This window comes from Clarias gariepinus, chromosome 4 (assembly GCF_024256425.1).
Source record: "Clarias gariepinus isolate MV-2021 ecotype Netherlands chromosome 4, CGAR_prim_01v2, whole genome shotgun sequence".
NCBI lineage: Eukaryota > Metazoa > Chordata > Actinopteri > Siluriformes > Clariidae > Clarias > Clarias gariepinus.
The window spans coordinates 30,329,762-30,345,142 of record NC_071103.1 but is presented as its reverse complement, the minus strand read 5'-3'; the positions used below and the strand labels follow the sequence as shown (position 1 = coordinate 30,345,142).

The 15,381-nt window shown below is 37.5% G+C and overlaps 1 protein-coding gene across 1 annotated transcript in view; it reads right to left on the bottom strand.

Moving 5' to 3' along the window:
• The window catches only part of acvr2ba (activin A receptor type 2Ba), a 67,416-nt gene that overhangs the window by 15,849 nt on the left and 36,186 nt on the right, over positions 1-15,381 (bottom strand). Inside the window, exon 2 of the mRNA XM_053493524.1 lies at positions 499-706. Within this exon, the coding sequence (XP_053349499.1) occupies positions 499-706 (208 nt within the window). The remainder of the gene's footprint in view (positions 1-498; positions 707-15,381) is intronic.

Genomic DNA, 15,381 nt, shown 5'->3' with positions numbered 1-15,381 from the left:
AGTTTAAAAAGATGCGGCCAGCTGCCGTTACGTGGTTCGGAGGAAACACATGATGGTCTTCAGCCCTCCAGACATTCTCGACAGACTTAAGGAAAGTCTTCTTATGAGACGGTTCCTCATAAAAATAAAAAAAAAACCATACTTATTTTGCACATACTTATCAATTCGGGTAACAGCCGTGCAGGTGAAACTGTTGCTATGAGACGGGTGTAAAACAGATTACAATGATCACACCGAACAAGTAAGTATTTCCATCACGTCAGAGTAAACAAAACTCTCTTTCCATTCTGTCGAATTTCACCACAGTTTCTAGCCTTAATGGCCACCTACCGTCTCACTTGGACTAGACCAGCAATATGGTCAACAAAGTGACATCAGTAAATACGTCACCTGCAAAAGTGTTGTAATGCCCGTAAACTGCACTATGAAATGCCGTATTAGACTTACACTGATGAACTGTGTGTGCGTGTGTGTGTGTGTGCGCGCATAATCACTGACCTGTCATAGCAGTTGAAGTCATCCAACCAACAGCCTTTCTTCACAAGCTCGATGGTTCCCGAGTTGTTGCGCCACGAAGCGTAGCAGTGAGAGCGCTTGTCCTTCTCGCCTTCGCACCGCTCCACGCCGCTCTGGTTGGTCTTCTCGATCTCCCAGTTGATGTTGTAATACAAACACTCTCGAGTCTCCACCTCTCCATGGCTGGGTACTACACACAAACACACACGCCAAAGAGAAAATGGTAAGTGAAACTTGCTTTCTAGATTTTTCTCTCTAACAACTAGTAGTCGTCAAAACTTTCTTTTGTCTCATTAACAGCAAGAGCTAAGATTGGGTCATTTTTACCTATATGTGATCAGAAGGGCATTTTCTAAAAATAATAATTTCTGTATATAAACTAATGCGATTCTGTAAGCATCATGGATTTTATAAATATAACACATTTGTTGTGGAGTCAGTGTGCCGTTCCTTGAATCGTCACACAAAATATTTTTCCATGTTAATAGGTGTAAATTGTGATCATCAGTCACGGCTTATTCAGTCCCTTGGTTAATCCCCATTACTTTCACACATTTACAAAAGAAAAGAAAGTATGAAAGTAGTAAAGTTTAACATGTTATAGTTTCACCAACACGCAGACATGAAGATGGTGCAGTGAGTAAAGTCTTTATTTCCTCTGGTTAAGGTAAAAGCAAACTTCATATCCTGGTTGACACTTTGGGAGCATTCGCATCACACGACTGCCAAACCCAGTCCGGCCCAAATCAAACTGGCCATGAGAACACATCTGGGGGGGAAAAAAAACTTGCAACTGAAAAGACCAGCACTGTTCTCCTTTCTATGATTCATAGTAAAAAAAAAAAATCTCATTATTAAAATAAGTCAAGAGGAGCTTTAACAGGAGGCCAAGTGCCTAATCGTGCATGGAGACCTGGTGTAACCCTTCATATAATTCGAGAGTGAATAAACAGAGATGTGGAGATGCTGAATGAAGGGAAAATGACTGTCTGGTGTCCTTGTACTACGTGAGGCCGAGGCAGGTGAAAGGCATTTGTGGATGAAATCCTACAGTTTCCACATTTGTCTGTAATTTTCACTTAAAATTCTGCATTTAACCAGCACAAACCCTTCCTCCGTCACAAAACTGCGTAGGTTTGGTTCCTCCACTACCAAAGTGGTGATCAGTTCCGCTGAAATTTGATGATGGAAAATAAAATCCAACACAACAAACAGGGAGTTTTTAAGAAAGGGGCATTTTAATACAAACTAGAGACAATTCCTGAAAAAATGGTGAAGCAGGAGTGCAACGGTGAATCACTTTTCCTGGGCCATATGTTTAAAAACGGTTTATTCCTAGCACATATGATGAGATACAGTACTGAAATATGAGCACCTCCACAGGCTGTGTGTGTGCTGGGTGTGTGTGTGTAGGGGGCGTGGTTTAGCTTGGTTGCTGTGGCACTCCTCTCCATATGTCTTTGAGAGAGAGAAAGAGAGAGAGAGAGAGAGAGAGAAAGCCACACAATACTGGAACGCAACTCCTCAGTTGACTTGCATTGGAAAGTGCTCCAGTGATTCTGAGCCTTTTATCTCGGGGAACCATTCAAGCTATAGATTTCTGACTACATGAGGGAGGCTTTAATCTTGCTGTATGTCAAGCTTGGTGTGTGTACTCTGGAAACGTGGTCAAGATGGTGTTTTTAATGGTGTATTTCTGAAGAAAAAAAAAAAACATGTAGAGTGAAACGCCATGCATTCATCTGTTAAAAACTGTTTTGCTGCAAGTCCTAAACAAATTACTCCATAACTCCCACAATCTTTGGCCAATCATTTAATTTTTTTTTATTTAGAGCAACCAGGAAACCCTGTGAGATTCATGTTTTGGGGGAGATGGGGATGCAAAATTGTGTGAAAGTTGACGGTTTAAAATCTTTGGTAGTTATCATTCACTATCTGCTCTTGAATCCCCATGAATTTTAATAGGTTTTTTTAAAGCCAGGAGTGAGGGGGTTGATTTTATTCGATCAACATGATTACTATTATAATTTTATAGAGATTTTGGAGCTTGTTCGACATAAGTCTTCCTTTTTGATTAAACCAAGATTGGGCGAACAAAGCTTTGGGAATACCTCCTATTCATCTTCTACGAGAAGGAATCCTTGCAAAAACTGGATTTTTAAGAAAAATGTTGGTCTGATTATTTCTGGCGGATAGGCAAATCCCTCCATCCATATGACCCGCATTAAATGTCAAATGTGGATATAATAGGAATAATCAATAATTTTAATAGTAACAGTAGGGGTGCCACTGCTGTTATAATAGATAAATCTCAACAGTCCATTAGAGTTATCTGACGTTGTGTTATCTCTGACGATGTGTACAGTTTGACAAATCTATACAAAGACGCAGCACTGGCTATATCTGAGTCATCATTTGACATCATCCTCCCCCTCCTCTTTTGAATATTCACATAACAATTGTTGATTAAAAAAAACACAACCAGAAGCTTCTGAATGGCACAATAGAAAAGCTTTCTCTCTATCCTCAGTGTCGAGCTGGAATATAGAAGGTGTCACAATCATCCAAGACCAGACGTCCAAGAACAAAAGCCTGGCCCTGCTCTATGAGCGGACCAAAATGGTTTCTCTCCCATGTCAATCAGCGGCCAATTATGGGCATCTGCCTGTGAGCTCATGTATGACGAAGACTGTAGTAGTTAGCACCTTCCTTCAGAGCAGCAGTTAAAAAAAAAACTAAAAGAAAGCGTTTCCTGGACTTCAAACTCAAAACTCTGTCACATGATCACAACACGCTAGCTAGCTGGAAGTGGAACATGACCGAAGTGGGAGAAAATGGGGTAGAAATTTTAGATAAAAAGAAGACACATTCCCAGAATCATTAAAGGTGAAATCTCAGAAATGAAGCACCACTGCTCTGTCCAGGTTTCGTCAGATCTTTTTTAGAGGTGTGATACTGGGACTGAGATGACCTCAAACCATCACTCAGGGCCAGACGCTCTGATGAGGACAGCATGCTCTAGTTATAATGAAGGGAATGACCCAAACTAGAACACAGAGCCTTGCAGGACAGAACAAGGTTGGCTCGATCAGACAGTGGAGACCTTCCGGAGATGCGAGCACTTGGAATTGTGTCTTCTAAAAAGGACTCGTCTCTCTCTATCAAGAGAGATCTGAATCCTCTATTGAGAGAGGATTCCTGGGGAAGAACTGCACTTTATTATTTTAAAAAGTAGGCCTCGTGCTGTAGAGTAGTTTATTAAGCATTTGGACAAGTTAGTGCCTATGCAAATAATATAATAATAGAAAAGACTTTTATATGACTATTATGGGTTAAGATCAGAATTTTACCTTTAATGATCATTAATGAATAATGATCGAGAGTGCATGATTTAAAACGTGAAAAAATTAGTGCACGATTTGCTGATCTGAGAGAAAACAAACAGCAAGATCCTTGTGTGAGGTCAACGGGTCAGGGTGAGAAGATAACACATCAAGTGTACTTAGAGGGCCACGGAGGACTCGCTGTTTCATACTCAACTCAAACCATGAGGAGATCATACAGCTGAATTTCATTTAACTTATTTTTTTTTTAAGTGTTTGAAATAAGCGAACATGTAATTACGCCTACTCTAATTGGTTTAAGATTACAGCAAAAAAAAAAAAAAATCAATCACTAATTGGCTTATACTATTATATAGAAATAAATCATCTGGCTAAAGAAATGCAATTAATTCTCTCCTGAGCAAAAGTGACTTTCTCTGTATAAAGCCTTTGATACAATGTGATCAGTGTAATAATTTTAAAATGCTAGGTTTGAATCAGAGATATTGTTATCCAGTTCACTATGAACAAGACAAAAAAAAAAGAAAAAGCACACACATTGTGTATTTGGCCAACAGCCCACCAACAAACAGAAACTATTCCCAAACGGTCCTGACTGAGGCTTTCATCGTTTAAAGCGATCGCTCAAGGCTGATCCTGGCCAAGCATGAAAACGGTGCTCTCGGCTCTCGGATCAGCGCGATCTTCGGACGGGGGGGAAAAAAACCAAGTGAGAGCTCACACACAGACTGCTAGAGCTGTTCATGCTCTGCCTGGCCGAGCCTGCGTGCGTGCGCGTGTGTGTACTGTACATCACGGCTTTGGCAGCGCCAGCGACGGCAGATGTTCTCGCCAATCTGTGCGTTGTGGTTGCTAGGTGACGGCGAATGTGGGAGTAGCGCCGTCGCCTCATCACCCCCCCCAGACAAAGCCCTTTTTACTGAATCACACACACACACAGTACATATCCGTGCACACACATATACGCACAGAGCAGAGCTGTAAATGAGGCTGGGCAATGCCAGTGCACTGTTTGAGTTGCTGCACATACTGAAAACCCTGCTGCTTCTGTGACTGAGCCTCTTCAGCATTCAGGACCTGATTTTTACGAGCCTCCGTGGGGACGTCCAGGCTAATGGTGATAGCAGATGTCAGCGGACACAAAAGGAAGCATGTCCTAAAAGCATTACATAAGATTCCGGAGCCTTTGAGGTAAACATTACGAGCGCCTGCCTGGCCTGTGCATTACGTGGGCAATATAATTTTAGTGGAACCATGCGTTCTTTTCTAGTCATTTCCATCAGACGGCAGATTGCCTCCTACATCCTGTTCAACCTCTCAAACACACAACTTCCATTTCCAGCTAAAACGGTTAACACGTTAATGATTATGACTTCCATACAGGGTTTTTAAAATATGCATTAAAATTCATTTGAAAAAAACAAACAAAATCCAAGCAGAGCAAGCCGGAATATATTATTATAACCTGTACATTCCCTACACCAGCCTGCTTACGCTTTCATTTCTTTAATGGATCATAACACTGTAAGTGCACATCAGCTATCTAATACATGTCTGCTTGTTCTGGAGTAAAAAGGTCAAGCTATAAGGACATAGCTGCATGATAATGACAGGGGGGAAAAAAAAAAACAACCACCAAACAACAGGGAATGAAAGCAGCATGCAGAACCGCACGGACTGTGCAGGATCATCGGAGGCCTGGAACAGCAGCTCGGGTTTGGAAAACGGCCAGCACCTGTGTGTGCATCAGTGTTCAGTCTTCTACACACTCGTTTATGGAGCGACTGATGCAGTATACGCAACTAGTGTAAGATTAGAAGTTGGAATGAGGGATACCAAGGAAGATGTAAATGGAACAAAAGAGGAGAAGAAGGGATATTAGACATGAAGACCCATCTGAATGTGACTAAAACGTGAATTTTGATTAATAGGTGTCATTAAAATCAATGCACCTGTCATTTTATTCATTTATTTATCCATATGTATAATGCTCATTCTACAGTTTAATTCATATAAAACATAGTTTTTCTTTTTAAGAAGTGACTGTCTAAAACTGCCCAGCTAATAAAATCTTATTTCTGTATATATTTTTTTAAACTATCCTTACCTTAATAACACTGATTATCCTGACATGTTTCCATCATAACTCAAAAATTCAAGAAAATTTATAATTATAAAAACTAATTTACAGCAGTCATCTTGCCTTGTGAGTTGAACGGTATGATTTAATCCGTTACACAATTTTTTATTTGATATTTTGTTGTTTGATTCAACTAAATGAATGAATAGATCAGTTTCCAATTCTAAATTTATTCACACTTTAACTTATTTAGGCTTTTTTAGCAGACAAATTATTAACAAATGGTTAAAAAATTTTTTTTTTAAAAAAAACAGTAACGCATTTTCTTCTTTTGATTTTATGGACGGTTAGTGCAATATCACCACCTACTGGATTAGATTATGGTGCAAGAGAAAAAAAATTAAAAGATTATTACTATGTCATCTCCAGGACACTACGAACCATCTGACTGGCGGAAACTCATTCAAGATTCAAAAAACCTTATTAATCCCAGAGGAAATTGCTCAAATTTGCCTTAGATGCGTTAGATTCCAATCATATTAGCCACATTACAACTCACCATACTGATATACGCGCACACACAGCTAGTCCTATAGAAATTGTCTGTTCCCCGAATAGTGAGAAATAAAGAATAAATTTGTTAAATTCGTTAGAAACAATCTGATAACCAGAAAAAGGCCAAATAAGTAATCGAAATATGTTACTCAGAAAACAAGGCCCAGGTTTAACTAATTTGAGGTGCTTATTATTAAAGTTGCACTTAGTGAATTACATCATAAACCCTTGCTATATTTTACCCTGGCCACCCTGTACAGACCCCCGGGGCCATATGTTGATTTTTTTTTTTTTTAAGAGTTTGGACATCTGCTGTCAGACCTATTGACTAACTCTGACAAAGTGTTGATAGTAGGAGACTTTAACATTTATGTAGATGATTCTAACAACGCTTTAGCACTCACATTTATGGATTTGCTAAATTCCTTTGGGTTTAAACAAAATATAAATGGAGCAACTCATCACTTTATGCTAGATTTAATTAAATCCCATGGTATAGATGTCTCTAATATAGAGATTTTACCTCAAAGTGATATCACAGATCACCTCCTGATTTATACTCTACCTGTAGAACAGATTAGCTGTGTCTTCCCACGTTATCGATTTGGTAGAAATATGAATCCGGCTACTAAAGACAGATTTACAAGTAATCTGCCGGATCTGTCCCAATTTTTTATTAGACCCCTAAATGCAGACGATCTAGATGAAGTGACTAACAGCATGGGCACTATTTTTACCAGTACATTAGACACTGTTGCTCCCATCAGATTAAAAAAAGTTAGAGATAAAACACTTGCACAGGCTCTAAAAACTGCTAAGACCGAGCATCTTAGCCAACTGATAGCAAGAAACCAAAACAATCCCAGGTTCTTATTTAGTAAAGTGGCTCGCCTAACAAAACCTAAGATGCCTGCAGAAAGTATCCCATCAACCTCTAATAGCATCTTATGATCCAGTCCAGTCCAAAGCTTCACATTTAGATTTTTAGTGCTTTACAGGTTAAGGACAGGAAGAGCTGTATAAATTTATCCCCTCAGTTAAATCAACAACGCGCTTGTTAGATTCAATCCCAACCAGATATTTAAAAAAAGTGATGCATACGGTTGGAGAGCCGCTTCTAAACATTATTAATTCTTCAATTGACATCTAGGTCACGTCCCTAAACCTTTCAATTTGGCAGTTATTACGCCTCTTCTTAAAAAATCTAATTTAAACCCGAATAAAAAATTACAGACCGATTTCAAACCTTCCATTTATATATAAAATATTAGAAAATTTGCTATCAGCTCAAATATGCACAGTCTTGCAGGAATACAACATCCTTGAAGAATTACAGTCAGGTTTCAGGCCCCATCATAGTTAAGGGTGTCACGAGGTGAAATCGATCGAAATTCATGCTCAATCTCGATTATCGAATCAAAAAATGGAATCGTCGATGCTGCCGCACCCCCATGTCACGGCAGCTTGGCTTGCCAAGCAAAAAAAAAAAAACACGCTTCTTGAAGTGCTGCGAGTCAACCTAACAGCTACAACAGCCAAAAGATGGCATGGCAACTGCAGACGCAGGAGACCCGTCGACAGAACTTGAACCCCCTCCCCATTCACTCAATTCGCCGGTGTGGAAGTATTTTGGATTTCCAGTGAGTTATGTTGACAACGTTCGTGTTGTCGACAAAAAAAAAAAAAAAAAAAAAACACAGTTTGCAAGCTCTGCTATGTACGTATACCACATTATTCCACCGGCAGCATGACTAACGTGGCAGGGCATCTCCGCAGGCACCACAAAAACATAGATTTGTCTGTTAAACTGACAAGTGTAACACAAACTACTCTCCCGTCTTCATTTGGAATAAAACTTCCAAGTAACTCAACACGTGCAAAGGCAATTACAAGCGCGGTAGAAGTATTTATAGCCGCGGACACGCGACCTTATTCAGTGGTAGAAAACTCCGGTTTTAGGCATTTAATTAGCGTGCTAGAACCGCGCTACGAAATCTCAAGTAGGACGCATCTCACAGCTACGATGATACACACACTATAATTATTATACATTTTTATTTCATACAGAGATAAAAATGCATGCTCATGTTTTATAAATATAAATATTGAATAATTTCAAACTAAATAACTAAGATGAATATTTAAAATCTTATTTATATATTTCTTTAGAGTAAATGACCTCTTGTAGCCCACCTGCAGTACCTTCATGGCCATAGTCGACACCTTGGGGAAACACTGGTATACATTCTGTCTTGTGGAAGAGACTTTGAACACAAAAGGTCACTGTATGTAAATTACGCCAAGAAGCCTGAACAAAGCTCAACGATGCCACAAAACACCCCTTTATGCACCAGTGAGAAACAGATCATCGATATCAGGATAGAAAAGACTGGATTAGTGTTTAAGATGATCCGTTTGTTCAGATTTTTACACCAAGGTGTGCATTTTACGCTGGGTAGAGTTAACTGATAGCAGCGGGATTTTAGACAATTTGCTGTCTTGTGTTGTGTATTCAGCTCGAGACCGGGATTGTCAGACTCCTTTTCCTGATAACCAGAAAAATCAAGCTGGGATGAGAAACCAGTTTTGGCATTTCTCTGGCATGATGACTCCCTTTTAGCGACATTGTAAGTGATAAAGTGAACTTTCGGTGAATCCCATACAAGCAAAGGAGTGTAAAAGATAATTAGCACTATACAGTAAAAGTTTTACAGCATACACGGAAGAGTTCAAGACGCTGCTCAGATGCAAAACACAAAGTTGCCCATTTGCAAATATTTTGCAAAAAGGTGCAAAGAAGGAAGACAATCTCATAAATCTAAAGCATTTTCCTACCAGATCAGCTAATTGTACCAGACACACACTGAAATGTTAGGTTTAAGTTGAGCGTGCCTCTTAAAATCCAAACCACCTCCTAAAGTTTTATCTCGTCAAACTGGGGAAGCCTTCTTTACTACTAGTTTTTTCTCCATGTTTTAGAGTGACAGCAAATCAGCTTGGCCCCTCAAACTGCGGACAGTATAATGCACTCTTCCTTTGTTTTTTTAAAGGCATTTATAGCAGAATTAACTTAAATTACAGACGTGCACAGGTAATAACAAATAATGTACTTGCTTAAATTTATCACACCGAACATATTATTCAATGTTTTAAGAATGTCTAACTAATATCAATTAGGACTATCGCAAATGTTAGCATGCTAATTACCAGGAATCACAAAATATCACAGTACCTAGGTGCCAATCCGATTTGATGAAGCATAGCGATAGCATAGCAAAATTATACTATATGTATATGTGTATATATATATATATATATATATATATACACACATATATATATATATATATATATATATATATATATATATACACACATATATATATATATATATATATATATATATATATATATATATATATATACACACATATATATATATATATATATATATATATATATATATATATATATATATATATATATATATAAATCTCTCTCTCTCTCTCTCTCTCTCTATATATATATATATATATATATATATATATATATATATATATATATATAAGGGCTGGGCAATTAATCGAAAAGTAATCGAAATTGACATTCAGAACCTATAATCGATCAAATTTTCCCAGGTCAATTATTTCAATTACTTTCCGTTTGAAAACACTACCGCGTGTGGAGACACCTGACCCCGTTCCGTTACGTTATTCCGCCGACATGTCAAGCATGGGGAGCTTAAACACTGAGACAACTGAGCAACAAGAGCAAAAATCTCTCACTTATAATATGTGAGCATATTTACTGTACAAAACTTGTCATTGAACTATGAGGGCAAATAAATAAATAAATAAAATAATCGTTCATTAATCGTAATCGAGTTAAAATGTTCAATTAATCGAGATTTTGATTTTAGGCCAATTCGCCCAGCCCTAATATATATATATATATATATATATATATATATATATATATATATATATATATATATATATTAGGGCTGCAACAACTAATCGATAAAATCGATAATTATCGATAATGAAATTCGTTGTCAACGTTATCGATTAGTTGGGCTGCTCACGTCACTGAGGAGCGCGACCACAAGATGCACAAATACACACAGATACACAGCCGCTCGCGCAATGGAGGTTACAGAAGCGTCTGCAGGAAAAAGCGCGCGCCCCGAGTCCTCCAAGGTTTGATAGCAATTTACATTAAACGCCTCTAAGAAGACGGTAACCTGCACCCTATGCAAGACCGATCTTTCATTGCATGTCATGCACGAACACTTAAAGAGAAAACATGTTGGTGTTACGGATGGCGAAACGTCAGCAGGGTCGGTAAAAACTGTATCTTCATCGTGTAATAGTTGTATAGTTTAAGTGCTTTTGTTTAAACTGTTTGCTAACTTCGGGACAGTCGCGCTAGATCCGTTTACGTGCTACTCGCTAGCATCACATTGCGCAATCACCTAACGAGCAATAGTGATTAGTTAAATGGCGCTACTTTAGATCATCTTAATTTACACGATGCGAATAACAGTAGAATATTACATTTAGTGATTGTTGTGGTTTTCAGCGAACGCAAATAACAGTACATTTGTGACTATTAGCTTTTTGCATTTCTACAGTTTTTTATAATCCACTACAAATTTAACTTGTAATTTACTGTGGTTTTACTTATGCATACATCATTTTTTTTTATACAAAATTACATTATTTTATCTGTTTATATCTTATCAACTGAATAGACCAGTGTATTTATATATATCTATATATCTATATATATATATATATATATATATATATATACACACATATACACATATACACACACACATACATATATATATTATATACTACATTTCATTTAAGGTTTAAAATGTCAAAATTAAAGATTATTAAACTCTATATGTGGCTTTTGCATTTTTAAAAGTTTATTTTTATACATAAATAATACCCTGATTTATGTTTTTTTAATAGTTATAAGCAAATATCAAATTTAAGGAGCGGTTAGGTTTTATCCGATTAATCGATTAATCGAAAACATAATCGCCCAACTAATCGATTATCAAAATAATCGTTAGTTGCAGCCCTAATATATATATATATATATATATATATATATATATATATATATATACCCTCCTAAGACACAGGACGTTATATCACATGCCAAAGAGTGAAAAGTTTAGAGCATTCCACCTTAAATGGAAATATATATAAATTTTTATTTTATTTTAAAAAATTATTACATGTATTGCACAAAATCACGATACATAACCAGAATATATATTGTGTGTGTGTGTATGTGTGTATGTGTGAAGTATGTTCTTCCTGTCTTTCCTTTGGGTACTCCAACAGTCCAAAAACTCTTTATGCAGATTAAGCTAACATCATTTACAAATTGCTCCTAGTGTATGTGTGCCTTGTGATGTGTTGGCACCCTGTCCAATCCCCTGGAATAGGCACCAGTTAAAAAAAAAAAGTTTCCCCACAGAGCCTGATTACAGCACATTTGATGTTACTTGAACTTTTATCAGAAAATTGGTTTTGTATATAGTGCACACAGGTCAGACCACAAGTCAAGCCTGCAAAGAAGTAGACATACAGACCAAGACTACCTAATACACAGAACTATCAGTGACAGCAGGTGAAAAAACAGTGGCCATGAACTGCTGGATCAGACAGCTAGCGTTTGTTCTCACACATGAACACATGAGTCACTAGTGAACTCTGCCACTTTCAAACACTTTGGAGAATCTAATTGACGGTATGTGTGTATGCGTGTGTATCAAAGAAAGAGTAAGAACATATTCAAGTCTCCTTGACTGTCCTGAAGATATGAACACAACACTCCCTAAAGATATTCCCAAAGTCCTTGTGTTGAGATCTGTGCGATTTAAAGGCCATAGTACATAATTTACCCCGTTCTCATTGAGCATGCCCTCGTGCTATGTATTTATCTGTAAATGGACCACTCCTGTCCGCACTGGAACATTTCACTGGAGAAAAAAAGGTATGTTTTATGGCATGATGCTTCACTCCATGGGGTCAAGTGAACACTTTTACGACCTGCCAGGATAAAGAAAATTTTAGATGAAGTGAATTCCAGTATAAGTCTATATTCTCACAGAGCTCCTGGTTAACATCGTTACCAGTGAGTGGGCTGACATGATCTCCCGAAGCCGGTGCGTTTCTTTCAGCTTCATGTCACTAACACGATAGTGAAAAAAACTCTCACATCTGTTTCTAGCTTTCAGGAATGTCGAAATTTCTAACCCTCTAACTAAACAGATTTCTAAACCTCAAACAGCCCACTTCGACCACAGAAATCCCTCGGACATGTGAAAAAGTAAAACATTAAGTCGTTTCTAGAGTTGAACATTTTCTCAACCATCACATTTATCAATAAATCAATCAATTATTAATACTTAATGATAACCAGATGTACATTTCCACTTTAGTTTCTAGCGTTTCTACCTTCAGTTAGGTTTGAGCAAAACAATACAGCGTCCCCACCACACATTAATTTATTTAATGACCCATTGCAATTTATTAATTGAAATCTTACTTAGATTTGTGCAAAGGAATGATTCTCCTGCACTCTTACACATGAATACATTGACCTGTGCATGTGAAACTCTTGTAAACGCTCTCCAACATACATCAGCTCTTCTGTTTGAATAGTCGGTTTAATACGTTTTTTAAAAACAATAGAGATCGCTTTTGTGACAGAGCGGTTTGTAAGAATAAAGATGGAAGGCAGTGGATTTTAAGTAATCCAGTGTTTATAAATAGACCCGTGTCTTTAAATAAGTTATTAGTAATCACATAGGCTCTAGCCTGTGCCAACGTTAGGTTACATTTAGGTTGTTGAGGTTACGACTACATTTGTAACAAAAGATTATCATTTACACCTTACGTCTAGCTCCTGTGAGCTAAGCAACCTTGAGCTACATGAAGACAAGAGAAAAGTTGCGAGATATAAATTGATTTCCTGCCACAAAAATCCCTTGCAGGAGCTAGATGTATTTGTAGACAAGAGGTAAAAACAATGCTGTGTTTAGGTGAACTCCATCCTTCAAGCATGAAGAAAAAAATTTCTCCAACTAATCCAGGAGGACAGAAATGGTGAAGCTGACTGGTTCTTGTCACATGACCTGCAGTATGCTTGCAGCGTACTAAAAAGTCTAGATTTTTTAATTTCTTTGCAGCATAGATGTGAATGCGTCTCAACAGGATCACTCTCTATTGTGAGCATACTCGTCACGCATCTCGAATAAATAAAATAAACTTGCTCTTAAATAAAATAAAAAGAAGCTCTTGTAGTTAATTAAACGGTTAACGATAAATCAACAACATCTCTAATAATTACACACACCATGTATACCATGGTATACACCAGAGATACATGGTAAAATGACTAAATCAGAAGGTGCCGATTAATTGTCTCAGTTTTGCTTCAACAGATAAACCAGGTTTATATGAAGGTGCTTGTTTTAAAGCGTTATCTAACATCTTTTTTATGAAACACAAGCCTAATCAAACAAACAGATTTTAAAGTTGTCTTGTTCAACAATAAAAAAATAAAGTCCACAATTGTTGATTCCGTGATGTTTAATTGCCTTAAACAACTTAGGACAGCCACTTGATTTTGTGGAAACGGAGCAAACAAGACTTAATGACTTCAGGGCTGCTGTCTTGCTGCACAATGAAGTCTCTTCCAATTAGACTGGATGCATTCCGCAGGCGCAATTTTGTAGACTTCAAGATTCACTCTGCTGGAACCCTCATCATCAGCTCACGAGAATCAGCCTTGCTTTTCTAATACTTTTGCAAGGGATTGTGTAAAGTAAGTCCCCAACAAACGAACATTTAGGTTGCAAACTTTCGAAGATACAAACATGCATTTGTGCATGTTAAATCGTGGGAGTTAAATCAGATGTCCCACGTGCGTTGTCAAGCATACAAGCAGCGACGATAAAGCTGGTACTGCTAAGTAGCGCCAAGCAATAATGATGGACACAAAAGTGAAAATAATAATTGAGAGAATAGAGCGAAGTTAAAAGGTGGCGGACATGGCTTGTTCTTTAATGGTGGACTCATTTAACCAAGGACAAGATCATGTTTGTTTTATACAGTGTATAGCCAATTGTCTTACCAGGTCCTGGTACCTAGACAATGCTTGTTAGACTTATGAACAACCTGGACTTACAAATTAGCTTTCAGAATGGAACTTGTTTGTATGATGAGGACTTACTGCATATAGTCAAATTTCTTCTCAGCATTAGCAATAAAGAGAAAAATTAATTAATTTATATAATGGGAATGTTACTGAGAATCGAAGACTTCAATTTCGTTCATCAATGACTTAAAACTCAATCGCTGCCTGTCGCTGTGGTGTGGGAAAAATAATGTGACGTACAAACTTAACAGCTACTCCAAACTCTTCATTTTAATTCCTGTCTGTTTCCTTATTTGATGATTTCAACATTTGTGGTTAAAAGATTCCTGAAATTCGGGTGGTGCACCTTCATCACCCGTACTTTATAAATCCTTGGGAAACCAAAAGTAAATAAATGAATAAATAAATACAGAAAAATCATGTAGGTTAATGCATTGTGTGTTTGTAAATTCAGATGAATGTTGCCTTAGAGAAGGATGCGTGGTTTCTAAGACACAGAAATGCACAGGAAGAAAAGACCTGCAAGGCAAAAAAAAACAACAACAAAAAAAAAAAAACACTACTTCCACTATATCCCCTGAAATGGACTTCAAACATCAGATATCATTCCTGAGATCAAAGAAATATTCCACTACCACCACAGCTTTCTCCCCTCTTCTCCTGCGAGTGTTTGTGTGTGTGTGTACGTGTGTGAAC